Genomic DNA, 12,350 nt, shown 5'->3' on the forward strand with positions numbered 1-12,350 from the left:
GTGTGGGTAATGTAGAATAGAGATGAATAATACATACTTTCCTGGCAAGGAGTGGGGAGGTTGAATTCAGCGGTGATCGCCAAGTGCTTGGAGATCCTCATGATTATTTCTTGGGTCTGTTGTGACGGGTGCAAGCCAATGACCACAGTGAAAAGTAGCTAGCTATAATTTGTGTTACAGCAGGGCCCACAGGCCCCAGCTGAGATCAGGGTCCTGTTGTGGCAGGGGCTGCACATACATAGGGTGACCAGATGTCCCATTTTCATAGGGACAGTCCCGTTTTTTGGGACTTTTTCTTATATAGGTGCCTATTACCCCCTATCCTGTTTTTTTCACAGTTGCTGTCTGGTCACCCTACACACACACATAGCAAGAGACAGTCCCTGCCTCGGGAGCTTACAGTCCAAACAGCCGAAGGAAGGATGATCATCCCTGCTTTGCCAACATGGAGAGATTAAAGCCCATATTCTTAAAGATATTTAGGCACCTAACTCTCCTTGATTGCAATGGGAGTTAGGCAGCTAAACATCTTTAAGAATCAGATCTTCAGTGTCTTGCTGCAGGTCACACAAGGAGTCTGTGGCCAAGCCAGGGATTGAACCCAGCTCCCCAGAGTTCTGGTACTGCACCTTATCTGCAAGGCACCCTCCCACTCTAGCACCACAGCTTCTAGTACTGGTTTGGGCAGACAGGACCAGATTCTCTTCTCAGCTACGCCGGCATCACTGCCCCCCGTAGACAATGGTCTATACTGATGTAACCCAGAGCAGGCTCTGGGCCTGCCTGCTGGGTTTGGAAATAGGCTGCTCTGTTTAATCATCTGTCCCTTTCCTGGAGAATCCCCTTTGCTGATCAGCAGAGAGCTAGCTTGGAAGGGAGCCAGCCCCAGCCCAGCCTCCACCTCCAGGGAGCCAGTGTAGGCAGTGTGGTTAGACCCAGTGTCCTCCTTGGTTTATGGGACCATGTGTGGCGTGGCAGTTCATCTGCTCCTAATCCCTCCACTGCAACCCCAGCTCACTTATCAGGAAGGTGGGCACTTCAGCATCTGCCAACCCTTCCTCCAGGCAGGAAATGTCTTCGGACAGGCCCTCTCCAAAAGGCCTGGCTCTCTCCCAATCCACAGAGATGTGCCAGGAGCTCACTGAAAGCATGGCTAGGTACAATGGAAACCGATGCACGAGGCTGTTGGTCAGTCTTCTGCTGGGAGCTCGGAGTGGCCTTCCATTGATTTTTTTTCTCTCTCTCTAGCAAGAGCCCCTGCACAATGGGAGCGTTCAGGGTCCAGGACTGATATTAATGGTCCTTTCACGAATCTCTCCTTAAGAAGGACAAATGCTTTCATGGCCCATACGGCTTGTTGTCCCATTCTTGACTTTGCTGACGGCTGCTCTTTGGGGGTGCAGTTTGGTTTAGGAATTTGTGTGCACAGGTGTGTGTGCGTGCAAGAGAGATCATCACCTGGAGCTAATTTTTTTATCTCTCCTGAAGATGCTTGAAGGCAATTTAGTAATGGGCTTGTTGCCCTGGAGAGCAATTCTCCAAAATCTGACCCTGTTAAAGTCAATGGGAGTGCTCCCAAGCTTTGGCCCCTAGTGTGGTGCTTTATGTATACTGGTCATACTGACAGCTTCACTCAGTTCCATGGAGATGTGAAGCAACCCTGGAGAAAAGCCACAAGCTCTTGAGCTCTCTGCATACCAGTGCTCCAAGGGTTAATATGCCATGTTCTTTGGCAGAGTTATGGTCCCTGGGTGGGGTTGTTAGCAAGGGGCTGTTGCATTCTGTTGAGCCTGTTTGGGGTCTGTAGATTTGGGTTATTAAACCCCAGTGAAGGTCTTGGAAGCAAAACATTTGAAATTATAATAAAATATTCACCCAAATTCTTCCCCCCTCCCCGCAAATATACACCTTTCTGTCATGTGGGAAAGTGTTTGTGAGAAGATGGACTTGGAGTCAAGAGACTTGGGTTCTGTTCTGAGCTCTGCTACAAGATGACTTTGCTGCATTCACACACACACACCCTCTCTGTGCCTCAATTTCCCCATCTGTACAATGACGATGACAACAGATTTATAGCAGGTCTCTGTAGGTAAATTCATTAATGTTTGGGAGGAGCTATGATATGATGGTGCTGAATGCTGTATAATTATCTAGATAGGGACCCAATGATACAAGGAACTGTAGGGAGCTGCTTATCAATACGATTCAAGGTTGGAAATGCCTTTTCCTTCCCCCCCAAAATCGGCCATGATTCTAACAAAGGCTAAGCCCTGAACTAGAGCTGTTCAGGGGTGAGGGGAGAATTTTGACATGTTGAAATAACTTTCTGTTCTGAATCAGAAGGTACTGTCAAAATACTGACAGTTTTTGCAAAGCAGGGGTAAAAAATCCCCCAAAGTTTTGAATCTGGGAAAACTTCAACATTTTTGATCGACATGCCAAAATGAGATATTTTGAACTGAAAAAAAAATTCATTTAATTTTGAAGTGTCCATTTGCAACGAACGTTTGTTTCAATTCTCCTGAAACAGGAAATCAAAAAGCTTTGGTGAAATTGACATTTTCCTGTGGGGAAAGTGTCAATTTTGACAATTACATTTTCCTATGGGCAAATTTTTATGGTCACATTTTTTTGACCAGCTCTGCAGAAATGAATAGTCAGAACATTCCAGGATGAATAGGATTTGTAGGGAAGTCAAAGGAATTTCCGTGGCTGGATCCAGCTGAAATTCAGTGGGATTTAGCACCTAATCCCCTTAGTGCCTTATGACCGGCTTCCCCCACAGTGGCTTGCGGGGGCGGCTCAGTAATAGCATGGGTGGTTGTTGGGTTTATTCAGTGCGGGGTTTCAATCTCTTTTATTTTATTTTTTTTCCCCTACTCCAGGAGAAGAATTTTATGAAGCTTCCCCTTACGAGCCGGTCACCTCTCGTCTCTCTGATATATTCAGACTCGCTTCAATTTTCTCAGGTAATAAAAGCAAAACAAAACATGCTTTCACTGTTTTATATTCTCTTCCTCTCGCCTGTGAATAGACCTTCTGCCAACCTCCAGGGGAATGATAAAACATTAGCTCCCTTTCCCATTCCTCAATCCCTTCCTCTCCAGCCTATCTCCCACCCCATAATATCTCATATTGCGCCCCCCCTTCCCCGGTTGCCTTGCAATCATTATTCTGTGACTAAGATGTTGCAGCCTGGAGCTATGGATAACGGTGACATCTCTAGCACTGCTACTGAGAATGCTCTGGGCTTGATTCTCAATCGCCCTGCACCTCATGCTGTTATTTCCACCCGTGCAAAGCGGGCGTGAAACACTACAGGGCAGATGCTCTTCACATAAAGCAACAAGTGAGTAAAAGTGCAAATCGAGAGTAGCTCCACTCAGGGAGATTTGGATTGCGCTGGTGTGACTGAGAGCAGAATTGAGCCTTACTGTTCTCATTCGTTAGCGGTTCACACACACCATGCGCTGATGATGCTATGAAATACAGGGCAACAGAAGCAGGTTCTTGGGGTTCACATGTATAGATCTATAATTAATGTGTTGCACCAGAGTCTAATCTCAGTGACGTTGGTGCCAATCTGGCGGCACTGCACTGATTTCTGTGGAGTTACTTGGAGTTTAAAGCAGTGTAACTGAGAGCAGAGTGCTGGACCAACGTGAGTGAACTAATAACGCTCTGCTGCAGAGTCCAATGGGAGGCAAATGTAGAGAGAAGTGCAGGGGTGACCCTACATTGGTCCCTGGTGGGGACAGGCCAGACTGAATCTCCTGGGTCTTCCCCCTGCTAATTTTTCTGAGCTGGGAGGAGTCCTCTTTGCAACCACACAGTGACGTTGGTAACCAACCGTTGTGGTGAGTGGGATTAGAAAAGGTGAATGGCTTTGTGCAGTTGTTGGAGCTGGTTACGTAGAGCCACCACCTGAGATCCCAGGGCTGGGTCAGACCTTGAGACTCTGTAACTGGATCTTCTGGGGAGTGCTCTAGTCCTGGGAGACCTTGCAGAGATGGAGTCTGGGAGCAGCATGGGACCTCTGGGCACTATTCTCTGCCTTTGGGTATTCAGGGTAGTTCTAATTCTGCAGCTCGACATTGCCTTCTCTCCTTGCCCTCAAGGGCTCCCTCTATCTCTGTGTCTCCTTCCATTCTATGTCTCCTTTCTTCTTCCCTCTCTCTGCCCCTCTGTATTGTCTCCAGGCCTGTGGGTCCCTTTCCCAAGCCAGACGACCCATGTGCACGTGTGCGTTCTATGCGGCACTGGTTCTTCCTCTCTATTTGAAATGCATTCTTTGATTTATGCACCTCCAAGGGCCTCCCTGCTGCAGCTGTGTAACTGTTGAAGCATCGCTTGCAGGTCCTCCCCTTTCTTATCTAGCTCCATTCCATTCAGACATTCAAGATTCCCATTGGTGTCAGTGGGAGCAGGGGTATAGCTGTGTCTGGTGCCTCCCATTTCCTGACATTGGAATCCATCTGCCAGATGCGTCCAGCAAAGCAACATATTCCTGCTCCCGCTAAAGTCAATGGATGACTAACGGATACTGAGGAACTCTGGGGTCATGCCCCTGGGAGAGGACAGCTTGGGAAAATAGCCAGAAAGGTGCAATGAATCCAGGGCCAAATTCCCTGCTGGTGGAAATCGACAGGGCTCCATTAACTTCAGTGCAGATGTGCCAGTTTACAGCAGCACAGAATTTTCCTGGTCTGTCTCTGTTAGTCACTTACCTAGGGTCATGTCTACGCTATGGGTGCTAAGGACACAGATACGGTGCTGCTGCTATGCCTCTGTAGCGTGGATGCTACGTACACCAATGGAAGGGGTTTTTCCACTGATGGAGGTAATCCATCTCCCTGAGTGGTGGTAGCCACATCGGCACTGACGGTTAGGTCAGCTTAACTATGGCACTAGGGTGCGAAAAATTTTACACCCCTGAGTGATGTAGCTAGGTCAATCTAAAGCATAGTAGGGCTCGGAGGGGCATTTGGGGGTGCAGATGAGGAGAAATTGGCAAGACAAAACTAAGCTGGAACGTGCTACCTTCTCATCTTCCGTGGCATGACCGTCAGCGTGAAGAGCACAGGCTCTTCCTTGGAGTGGATTTCTTTTTTTTACAGAGCTGTTGTGGTTTGGTGTTTTACTTTTTTTTTTCCTTTGGACCCAGCTGCCTCCAAGCATCGGATAATAAGGAATTGATAAAGTGGGCTGGAGATCTCGTAATTTGCTCATTTGTCTCGTAGACACACAAAACGTGTTCTCTCGCCCAGCAGAGTGTCAAGTCCATTAAGCAAAGATTTTCCCAGAGGGAGACACTTAGACACAGCTCCCCCCTCCCTCTGGGGGGCTGAGATCCTGCTGCCATTCCCATGCTTTGGGCAGGGGAGTCAGTGGTGAGGGGAACAGGAATGGGAATGAGTGACTGGGTAATGGGGCATCTGTGCTGGAGTTCCAGGAGGCTGTTTGACCAGGTGCCAGCCCTGGGTGGAGAGGGCAGATGGCCGTTGGTGTCACCTGCATTTGTATCAGTCTGGACACGCTGTGATTTATGAGAGAGTCCAGGGGTGGGGGCAGGTCCGGCTGGCAGGTTCAAAGCAAGAGCTCTGGAGAAAAAGCAGAGTTGATTTTTGATTGGTTTGGGTTTCTCTCTCTCTCTTTTTTTTTTACCTGAGGGATCTTGATTTCCAGATGCCCAAAATGGACATGAAAGGACCTTGTAGTGATAGGGTTTGAAGAAGGGTACCAGTATGTAGAAGCAGAAAGCCTTAAATGTTCTATTGGGAGAAAGGACTTCTCTCAGGGCCAATTTGTGCAGCCCTGTGTCCCATTGGTGAGCACTTGCCTATGGAAGGCCATAAGACCCCTTGTGGAGTTAATACTCACCTGACTAAGGATTGCACAATTGCAGAGTAGGAATGAGGAACATCCAGCCACATGTTAGTCCCATGGCAAAATAGTGAAAGAACAGGTTAAAGAACACTGGGGGGAATGAATCTAGTGGGGTCCCAAAGGGGTCAGCCCTAGGTTCGGTACTAGCCAATATTTTCATTAATGATGTGGATCATGGAGTGGAGAATATGTGTATAAAATCTGCAGATGACACCAAGCTGGGAGGGGTTGCAAGCACTTTGGAGCACACAATTAAAATTAAAAAATGCCTTGACAAACTGGAGAATTGGTCTGAAATCACCAAGATGAAATTCAGTAAAGACATGTGCAAAGTACTTCACTTAGGAAGGCAAAATCAAATGCACAACTACAAAATGAGAAATAACTGGCTAGCTGGTAGTCCTGCTGGACAGGGTGTAGAGGTTATAGTGGATCACAGATTGCATATGAGTCAACAATGTGCTGCAGTTATGGAAAAGGCTAATATCATTCTGGGGCAGGGGTAGGCAACCTATGGCACAGGTGCCAAAGGCGGCACGCGAGCTGATTTTCAGTGGCACTCACACTGCCCAGGTCCTGGACACCGGTCCGGGGGGCTCTGCATTTTAATTTAATTTTAAATGAAGCTTCTTAAACTTTTTAAAAACCTTATTTACTTTACATACAACAATAGTTTAGTTATACATTATAGACCTATAGAAAGAGACCTTCTACAAATGTTACAATGTATGACTGGCACGTGAAACCTTACATTAGAGTGAATAAATGAAGACTTGGACACCACTGCTGAAAGGTTGCTGACCCCTGTTCTGGGGTGTATTAACAGAAGTGTCATATGGAAGACAGTGGAGGTAATTGTCCCTCTCTAGTCTGCACTGGTGAGGCCCTAGCTGGAGTCCAGTGTCCAGTTCTGGGTGCCACGCTTTAAGAAAGGTGTGGATAAACTGGAGAAAGAGTCCAGAGGAGAGCAACAAAAATGATGAAAGGTCTAGAAAACCTGACCAGTAAGGAAAGGTTAGAAAAACTGGGCATGTTTAGTCTTGAGAAAAGAAGTCTGAGGGGGAGACCTGATAACGGTTTTAAATATGTTAAGGGCTGTTATAAAGAGGACTGTGATCAATTGTTCTCCATGTCACCGAAGGTAGGACAAGAAGTAATGGGCTTAATCTGTAGCAAGGGAGATTTAGGTTAGATATTAGGAAAAACTTTGTAACTGTAATGGTAGTTAAACTCTGGAATAGGATTTGAAGGGAGACTGTGTAATCACCATCACTGGAGGATTTCGAGAACAGATTGATACAAACCTGCCAGGTCCTGGTTTACTTGGTCCTGCCACGGCACAGGGAGCTGGACTTGATGACTTCTCGAGGTCCCTTTCAAGCCAGACATTTCTCTGTTTCTATGAAAAAAATATGAATGATGGAGCTGGTTGGGAATCTTCTGTTGAATGATTTTCCCCCACAGAAAATGAAGTTTCTGCAAAATCAAAATTTTCTGCTGGAAATATTTCTTTTCAGTTTCCCATTGGGGAAAATTGAAATGAAACATTTGTTGTGGGTTAGTTTGACCCAGATCAGAATACTTTATTGAATCGACCCAAAATGTTTCCTTTTGAATCAATTAAAAAATAACATAAAGCTGCATTTTTCTAGCTCATTGCCTTATGGGTGTTGTTATTTGGATACCTGTTGTCTCCTATGAGCAGCGCTCCCTGGAGGACTATATCTCACACAATGCAATGTGGCTCCCTCAGGAATGTCAAAATGTTTTTCAAAAATGTCTAAATGAAAAGTTTCTACATTTTTGGGGGGGAATTTCCATTCCATAATTATTATTTTTTTTAATTTCAAGTTTTCATCCTGTTCCAGAATGAAAGCAAATGTTGATATGTCAGAAATTCCAACTTTTGATCAGCTCCAATCAATGGGTTTAAAAGCAAGGCAGATCAGCTGTACTCTCAGGATATAAACATCTGTATACACCTGGGTCTACCTTACTGCTTAGCAAGAGTTCTCTGCCCTGACAGTGAGGGGAAAATGGACCAGATGGACCAGGCACACAATTTTGTCTTGATTCCCATGAGAAGAACCCATGCTGTATTTGGAACAGACTCTGGGTACAGCTGCTAAAAAGAGGGAAGAACCTTACCTGGGGTCAAGTCTGTCAGGACTCCTGGGTCTAGGTGTGCCAAAGAGACCAGTTGTAACTAGAGCTGTGTCAGTAACTAATTTTTCAGTCTGTGGCTGTCCTGTAAAATTGGGGTGGAAAATAATTCTGGTCAACCTGAAACAAAGTTTTAAAAAATGTTGTTTTTTTAACCAAAAAGTTGAAGAAAGAATGTATTTTTGGTTGAATAAAATGCTTCATTTTTGAGCTTTTTTATGCATTTTAAAACTTTTTAAATATAAGATTGAAGTAAATTTTGAAATGAAAAATTGTTTCAAATCAAAACATTTCAGTTTTGGGGAGGTCTTTTTTTCGGGGTTTCAGTTTTTTAACTGAAACAAGTCAGTGAATTTGACATTAATTTGTGAAGCATTTTGGTGTTTCCTAATCTGTATTTTTTTTCTTAGTGAAAAAAGTTTTGGATGGAAAATTTCTCCCAGCTCTAGTTGTAATTCACGCTAACACCATGGGCCTCTCTGTCTGTCACTGTGGGCCTGGAGTTAAGGTTGTCTGGGTGCTATAATTCTGCATTTCCAATCCTTAATTACCTTAACACTGAATTTCCTGAATATTTAATAGTTGGGTTTGGGATCACAACATCCTGTTGCGTCTGACGAAGTGGGTATTCACCCACGAAAGCTTATGCTCCAATACGTCTGTTAGTCTATAAGGTGCCACAGGACTCTTTGTCGCTTTTTACAGATCCAGACTAACACGGCTACCCCTCTGATACTTAACGTCCTGGTAAGGATTTTTACTCTTAAGCTACTGGTAGGAACTGTCATCTTACGTCCATCGTAATGTAGGTTTCTGTCCTGAAAAATAGGTTTGAATTTGCTACTTGTTTCTGACTTAGAGGTTTGATCCTCCGGGTCAGGCAAGAGCAGCTCATGGTTTTAGATACAGAGGTCCCAGGTTCAATGTCCACCGATAATCCAAACAAGGCTGTTACATCTTTATTTTTGTGTGGGTGTCTGGCTTAAGACAATTTAAAGGGGTCTGACTTTTCAGACAAGGTTGAGTGCCCTCCCTTGGAAAATCTTTAAACCCTTTGCAGGAGTCTCAAGTTGGGACCAAGAAGTCACTTATTAGCCCTGGCAACTGAAATCAAGTAAGAGCAGACTGGCTGGACAGAGTTCAGTGGTCTGTCTGTCAAGGAGGAATCTGAGAACCTCAGATTTCTCTCGGTGTCTTTCCTTCAGTGCCACCCACTGAGCATCCTTTGGAATGTCATCCCAGTCCATTTGTAACTTTTGGCCATCAGTTTCCATGACCACCCCTTGGCGCTGCCTTTCCATTGGCTTCTCCCTCTTCTCAAGTCCCCTACATCTCCAGCCAGCTAAAATCAGGACTTGCAATGCCTTGACTTCTTTTCACCCATTCTCCTTTTAACCCTGGAGATGAAAGCCAAGCCCTTACCATTTGCCTTGTGCATGACACGAACCCTGCTCTCCAGCAGCCATGTCACTATGGCTACGGAGTTCGGTTGTGGTAATATACGAGGCAGGAGAGGAGTGGAAGGGCCGGAATATTATTACTCTTCAGAGGTACATTACATGGCTCATTGCACCGTCTAGAAGGTTAGGGCTTCTTTAAGAGCACGTTCCTGGAATGGGGTAGGCTAATAGAAAAATGTCCCTTCAGACGCTTCCAAATAAAACCAGTTAAGGGCACAAACGGCTGCTTTTGTCAGCAGTGAAGTGACATATTGCTCTGCTCCGGTGAGAGGTTAATGCTCTTAACTGCAGTGAGGTAGCTCATGCGCCTATAACGGTGACACACTGTGCTGGCCAGCTGAATGCTCCTGCCTTAGAGGGCTCACGTTCCACAGCCAGGGCCGCAGCTCAGGGCATGGGTGAAGGAAAGGGGAGGCGTGAGCACAGCCTGCCACCATTAGACTTTTGACCCTGCTGAATGGTGGGCAGATACTAACAAGGGACTGGTTACTTTGGGGCGTTGGTAATGGACTACAGAGCCTTATGCTTAGGGCCCTTCCAAATTCACGGCCATGAAAAATGCGTCACGGACCGTGAAATCTGGTCTTTTGTGTGCTTTTACCCTATACTATACAGATTTCACAGGGGAGACCAGCGTTTCTCAAATTGGGGGCCCTGACCCAAAAGGGAGTTGCAGGGGGTTGACAGGTTATTTTAGGGGGGTCACAATATTGCCACCCTTACTTCTGCGCTGCTGCCTTCAGAGCTGGGTGGCCGGAGAGTGGCGGCTGCTGACTGAGGGCCCAGCTCTGCAGGCAGCAGCACAGAAGTAAGGGTGGCAATACCATACCTGTCATCCTTACTTCTGCACTGCTGCTGGCAGTTCCGTCTTCAGAGCTGGGCTCCCGGCCAGCAGCCGCCACTCTCCAGCTGCCCAGCTCTGAAGGCAGCGTCACTGTCAGCAGCAGGGCAGAAGTAAGAGTAGCGGTACTGCACCCCCCCCCTACAATAACTTTTTGACACTCGCCCTCCACAACTCCTTTTTGGGTCAGGACCCCTACAATTACAACACCTTGAAATTTTAGATTTAACTAGCTGAAATCATTAAATTTATGATTTTTAAAATCCTATGACTGTGAATTTGGTAGGGTCCTATTTATGCTCCTTGGTCACAGGCTCAGAGAAATCAAGCTGTTATTGTCTGTCAGCTCAGTGGCCTGCATGAAATGAGTTTACTGGTTCTCAGTTTTGTCCACCTCACAAAACATCTAGCATCACAATGGGGCGGGGGGAAGAGCTCAGCAGACAGGTCACAGATGGAGAGGATCATAGCTCTCCTATTAGTGCCCTTCTCTGTTCAGCACTGAAAGGGTTAATTGAAGGCAGCGGCTAGATTGTTTTCCCTGAAGTAATGCCCAGGCAGGATCAGGACCCCCTATTGTGCTAGGTGCTGTACAAATGCCTCGCCTGACCTAATCGCTGCCCTGAAGACTTCTCAATCTAGTTGAGAGGTGGCTCAAAGGGAGGATTTAAAAATGGAAAGTAAAATCATATTGTTGCTGAGTCGAACTCCTGGTTTTAACTTCTGAAGCAAAGGTGCTCCAGGGAGCTCAGCCCTTTGGGTTCCAGACAGCATGGCCATTTCTCCCCCCGCATTTTGGATTAAATTATCATCAAGGAAACATTTAGCTGGTGGAAAAATATGAAAAGTGAAGTGTGTGGCGTCAGGGATTATTAATTCGTGGGCTGATCTATTCCAAAAACCAACCCGTGATTAACAGGAAATGTTTCTGGCAATTGGGGCAGGGGGAGGAAGGGGCGGAACTGCCAGCCAGAGGGGGAGGCTGGGATATGGGATAGGGAAATGCTCAGCAAAGGGGAGTGTTGCTTTCACGGCTGCATGAGGCATAACGTGATTATCCTCAGGTTGTCTCCCAGGCCAAATGCGGAAAACATGTTATTTAAATTTCAAAAAGATCCGATTCCTCGCCAAACGGCTGTCAGAGCTGCTAAGTGTCACCGCAAAGCAGGTTAGAGCTGCTGCTCGGGCGTTGCTCCAAACTCCTGGAGGAATCACCACTAGCTCCAGGGGACATGAGCAGGAGGTGCAGGTTTGGGAACACGGGGAGCGAATAGACATTTGTATGTTGATCTGTTGCACCTCTCTTGTGCATAGTGGGATTCAGCCCTGGGCAGAGGAGCCCACGCTAGGCCTGTATCCCAGTCAAGTCCCACTTTAGCCCTCTCTTGATGGATTAAGTGGTGCATATGTGACTGCCACCATCTTGACCAACCCAGTGGGGATTGAAGCAGGGACTGAAAGGCCTGAATCTCTAAAGCCTGAATGTCCTACACCCATCCGCCCGCACACATGGGTGCACTGCCTCTTGCCTGCAGTTTCCCTTTCCCACCCCTTGTTCAGCTGCATCCCTTACCCTCCTGCTGCTCTTCTCTTGTTATTGCAGAGGATCCAACCACTCCTGCCCTGACTAGACCTCACCCTCCTGTCCTGCCTCAGACGCCACTCCATCCCCATTCCTGCCCTAGTCCACCACCCTGTGTGCCCGTTTGCTGAGGGCTTTTCTCCTGTCCTGGGCTGCTGCTCAGGATGTTCCCTCTATCCTGCGCTCCTACAAATTTCTTCTCCAGTGTCTTTTAAGAGCAGCCGAGGATATGGCTTGGTGCAGCTGCATCTCTCAGCCCATCCCTTCATTCCTTTTGCCCTCCACCCTTGGTGCTGTGTCCATGCATGCATGGCAGTAATGAGGCTGCGAAGGGAGCAGGAGCTTCCCCCCTGACCTGAAGCCGAAGCAACTGAAGCAAACGAGCTGTTACTGTTGTTTGTCGATAACAAGGCCGGGC

At 46.8% G+C, this 12,350-nt stretch overlaps 1 protein-coding gene across 5 annotated transcripts in view; it reads left to right on the plus strand.

The window, feature by feature from the left end:
- GFRA2 (GDNF family receptor alpha 2) overlaps nt 1-12,350 on the plus strand; it is a 113,114-nt gene that overhangs the window by 30,622 nt on the left and 70,142 nt on the right. For 4 of the 5 annotated variants that reach the window (XM_039521337.1, XM_039521334.1, XM_039521335.1 and 1 more), the window contains exon 3: nt 2,886-2,969. The exons of the other annotated variant lie outside the window; for it this stretch is intronic. In XM_039521337.1, coding sequence (XP_039377271.1) covers nt 2,886-2,969 — 84 coding nt within the window. The remainder of the gene's footprint in view (nt 1-2,885; nt 2,970-12,350) is intronic. 5 annotated transcript variants of the gene reach the window in all.

This window comes from Mauremys reevesii, linkage group 2 (assembly GCF_016161935.1).
Source record: "Mauremys reevesii isolate NIE-2019 linkage group 2, ASM1616193v1, whole genome shotgun sequence".
Classification (NCBI taxonomy): Eukaryota; Metazoa; Chordata; order Testudines; family Geoemydidae; genus Mauremys; species Mauremys reevesii.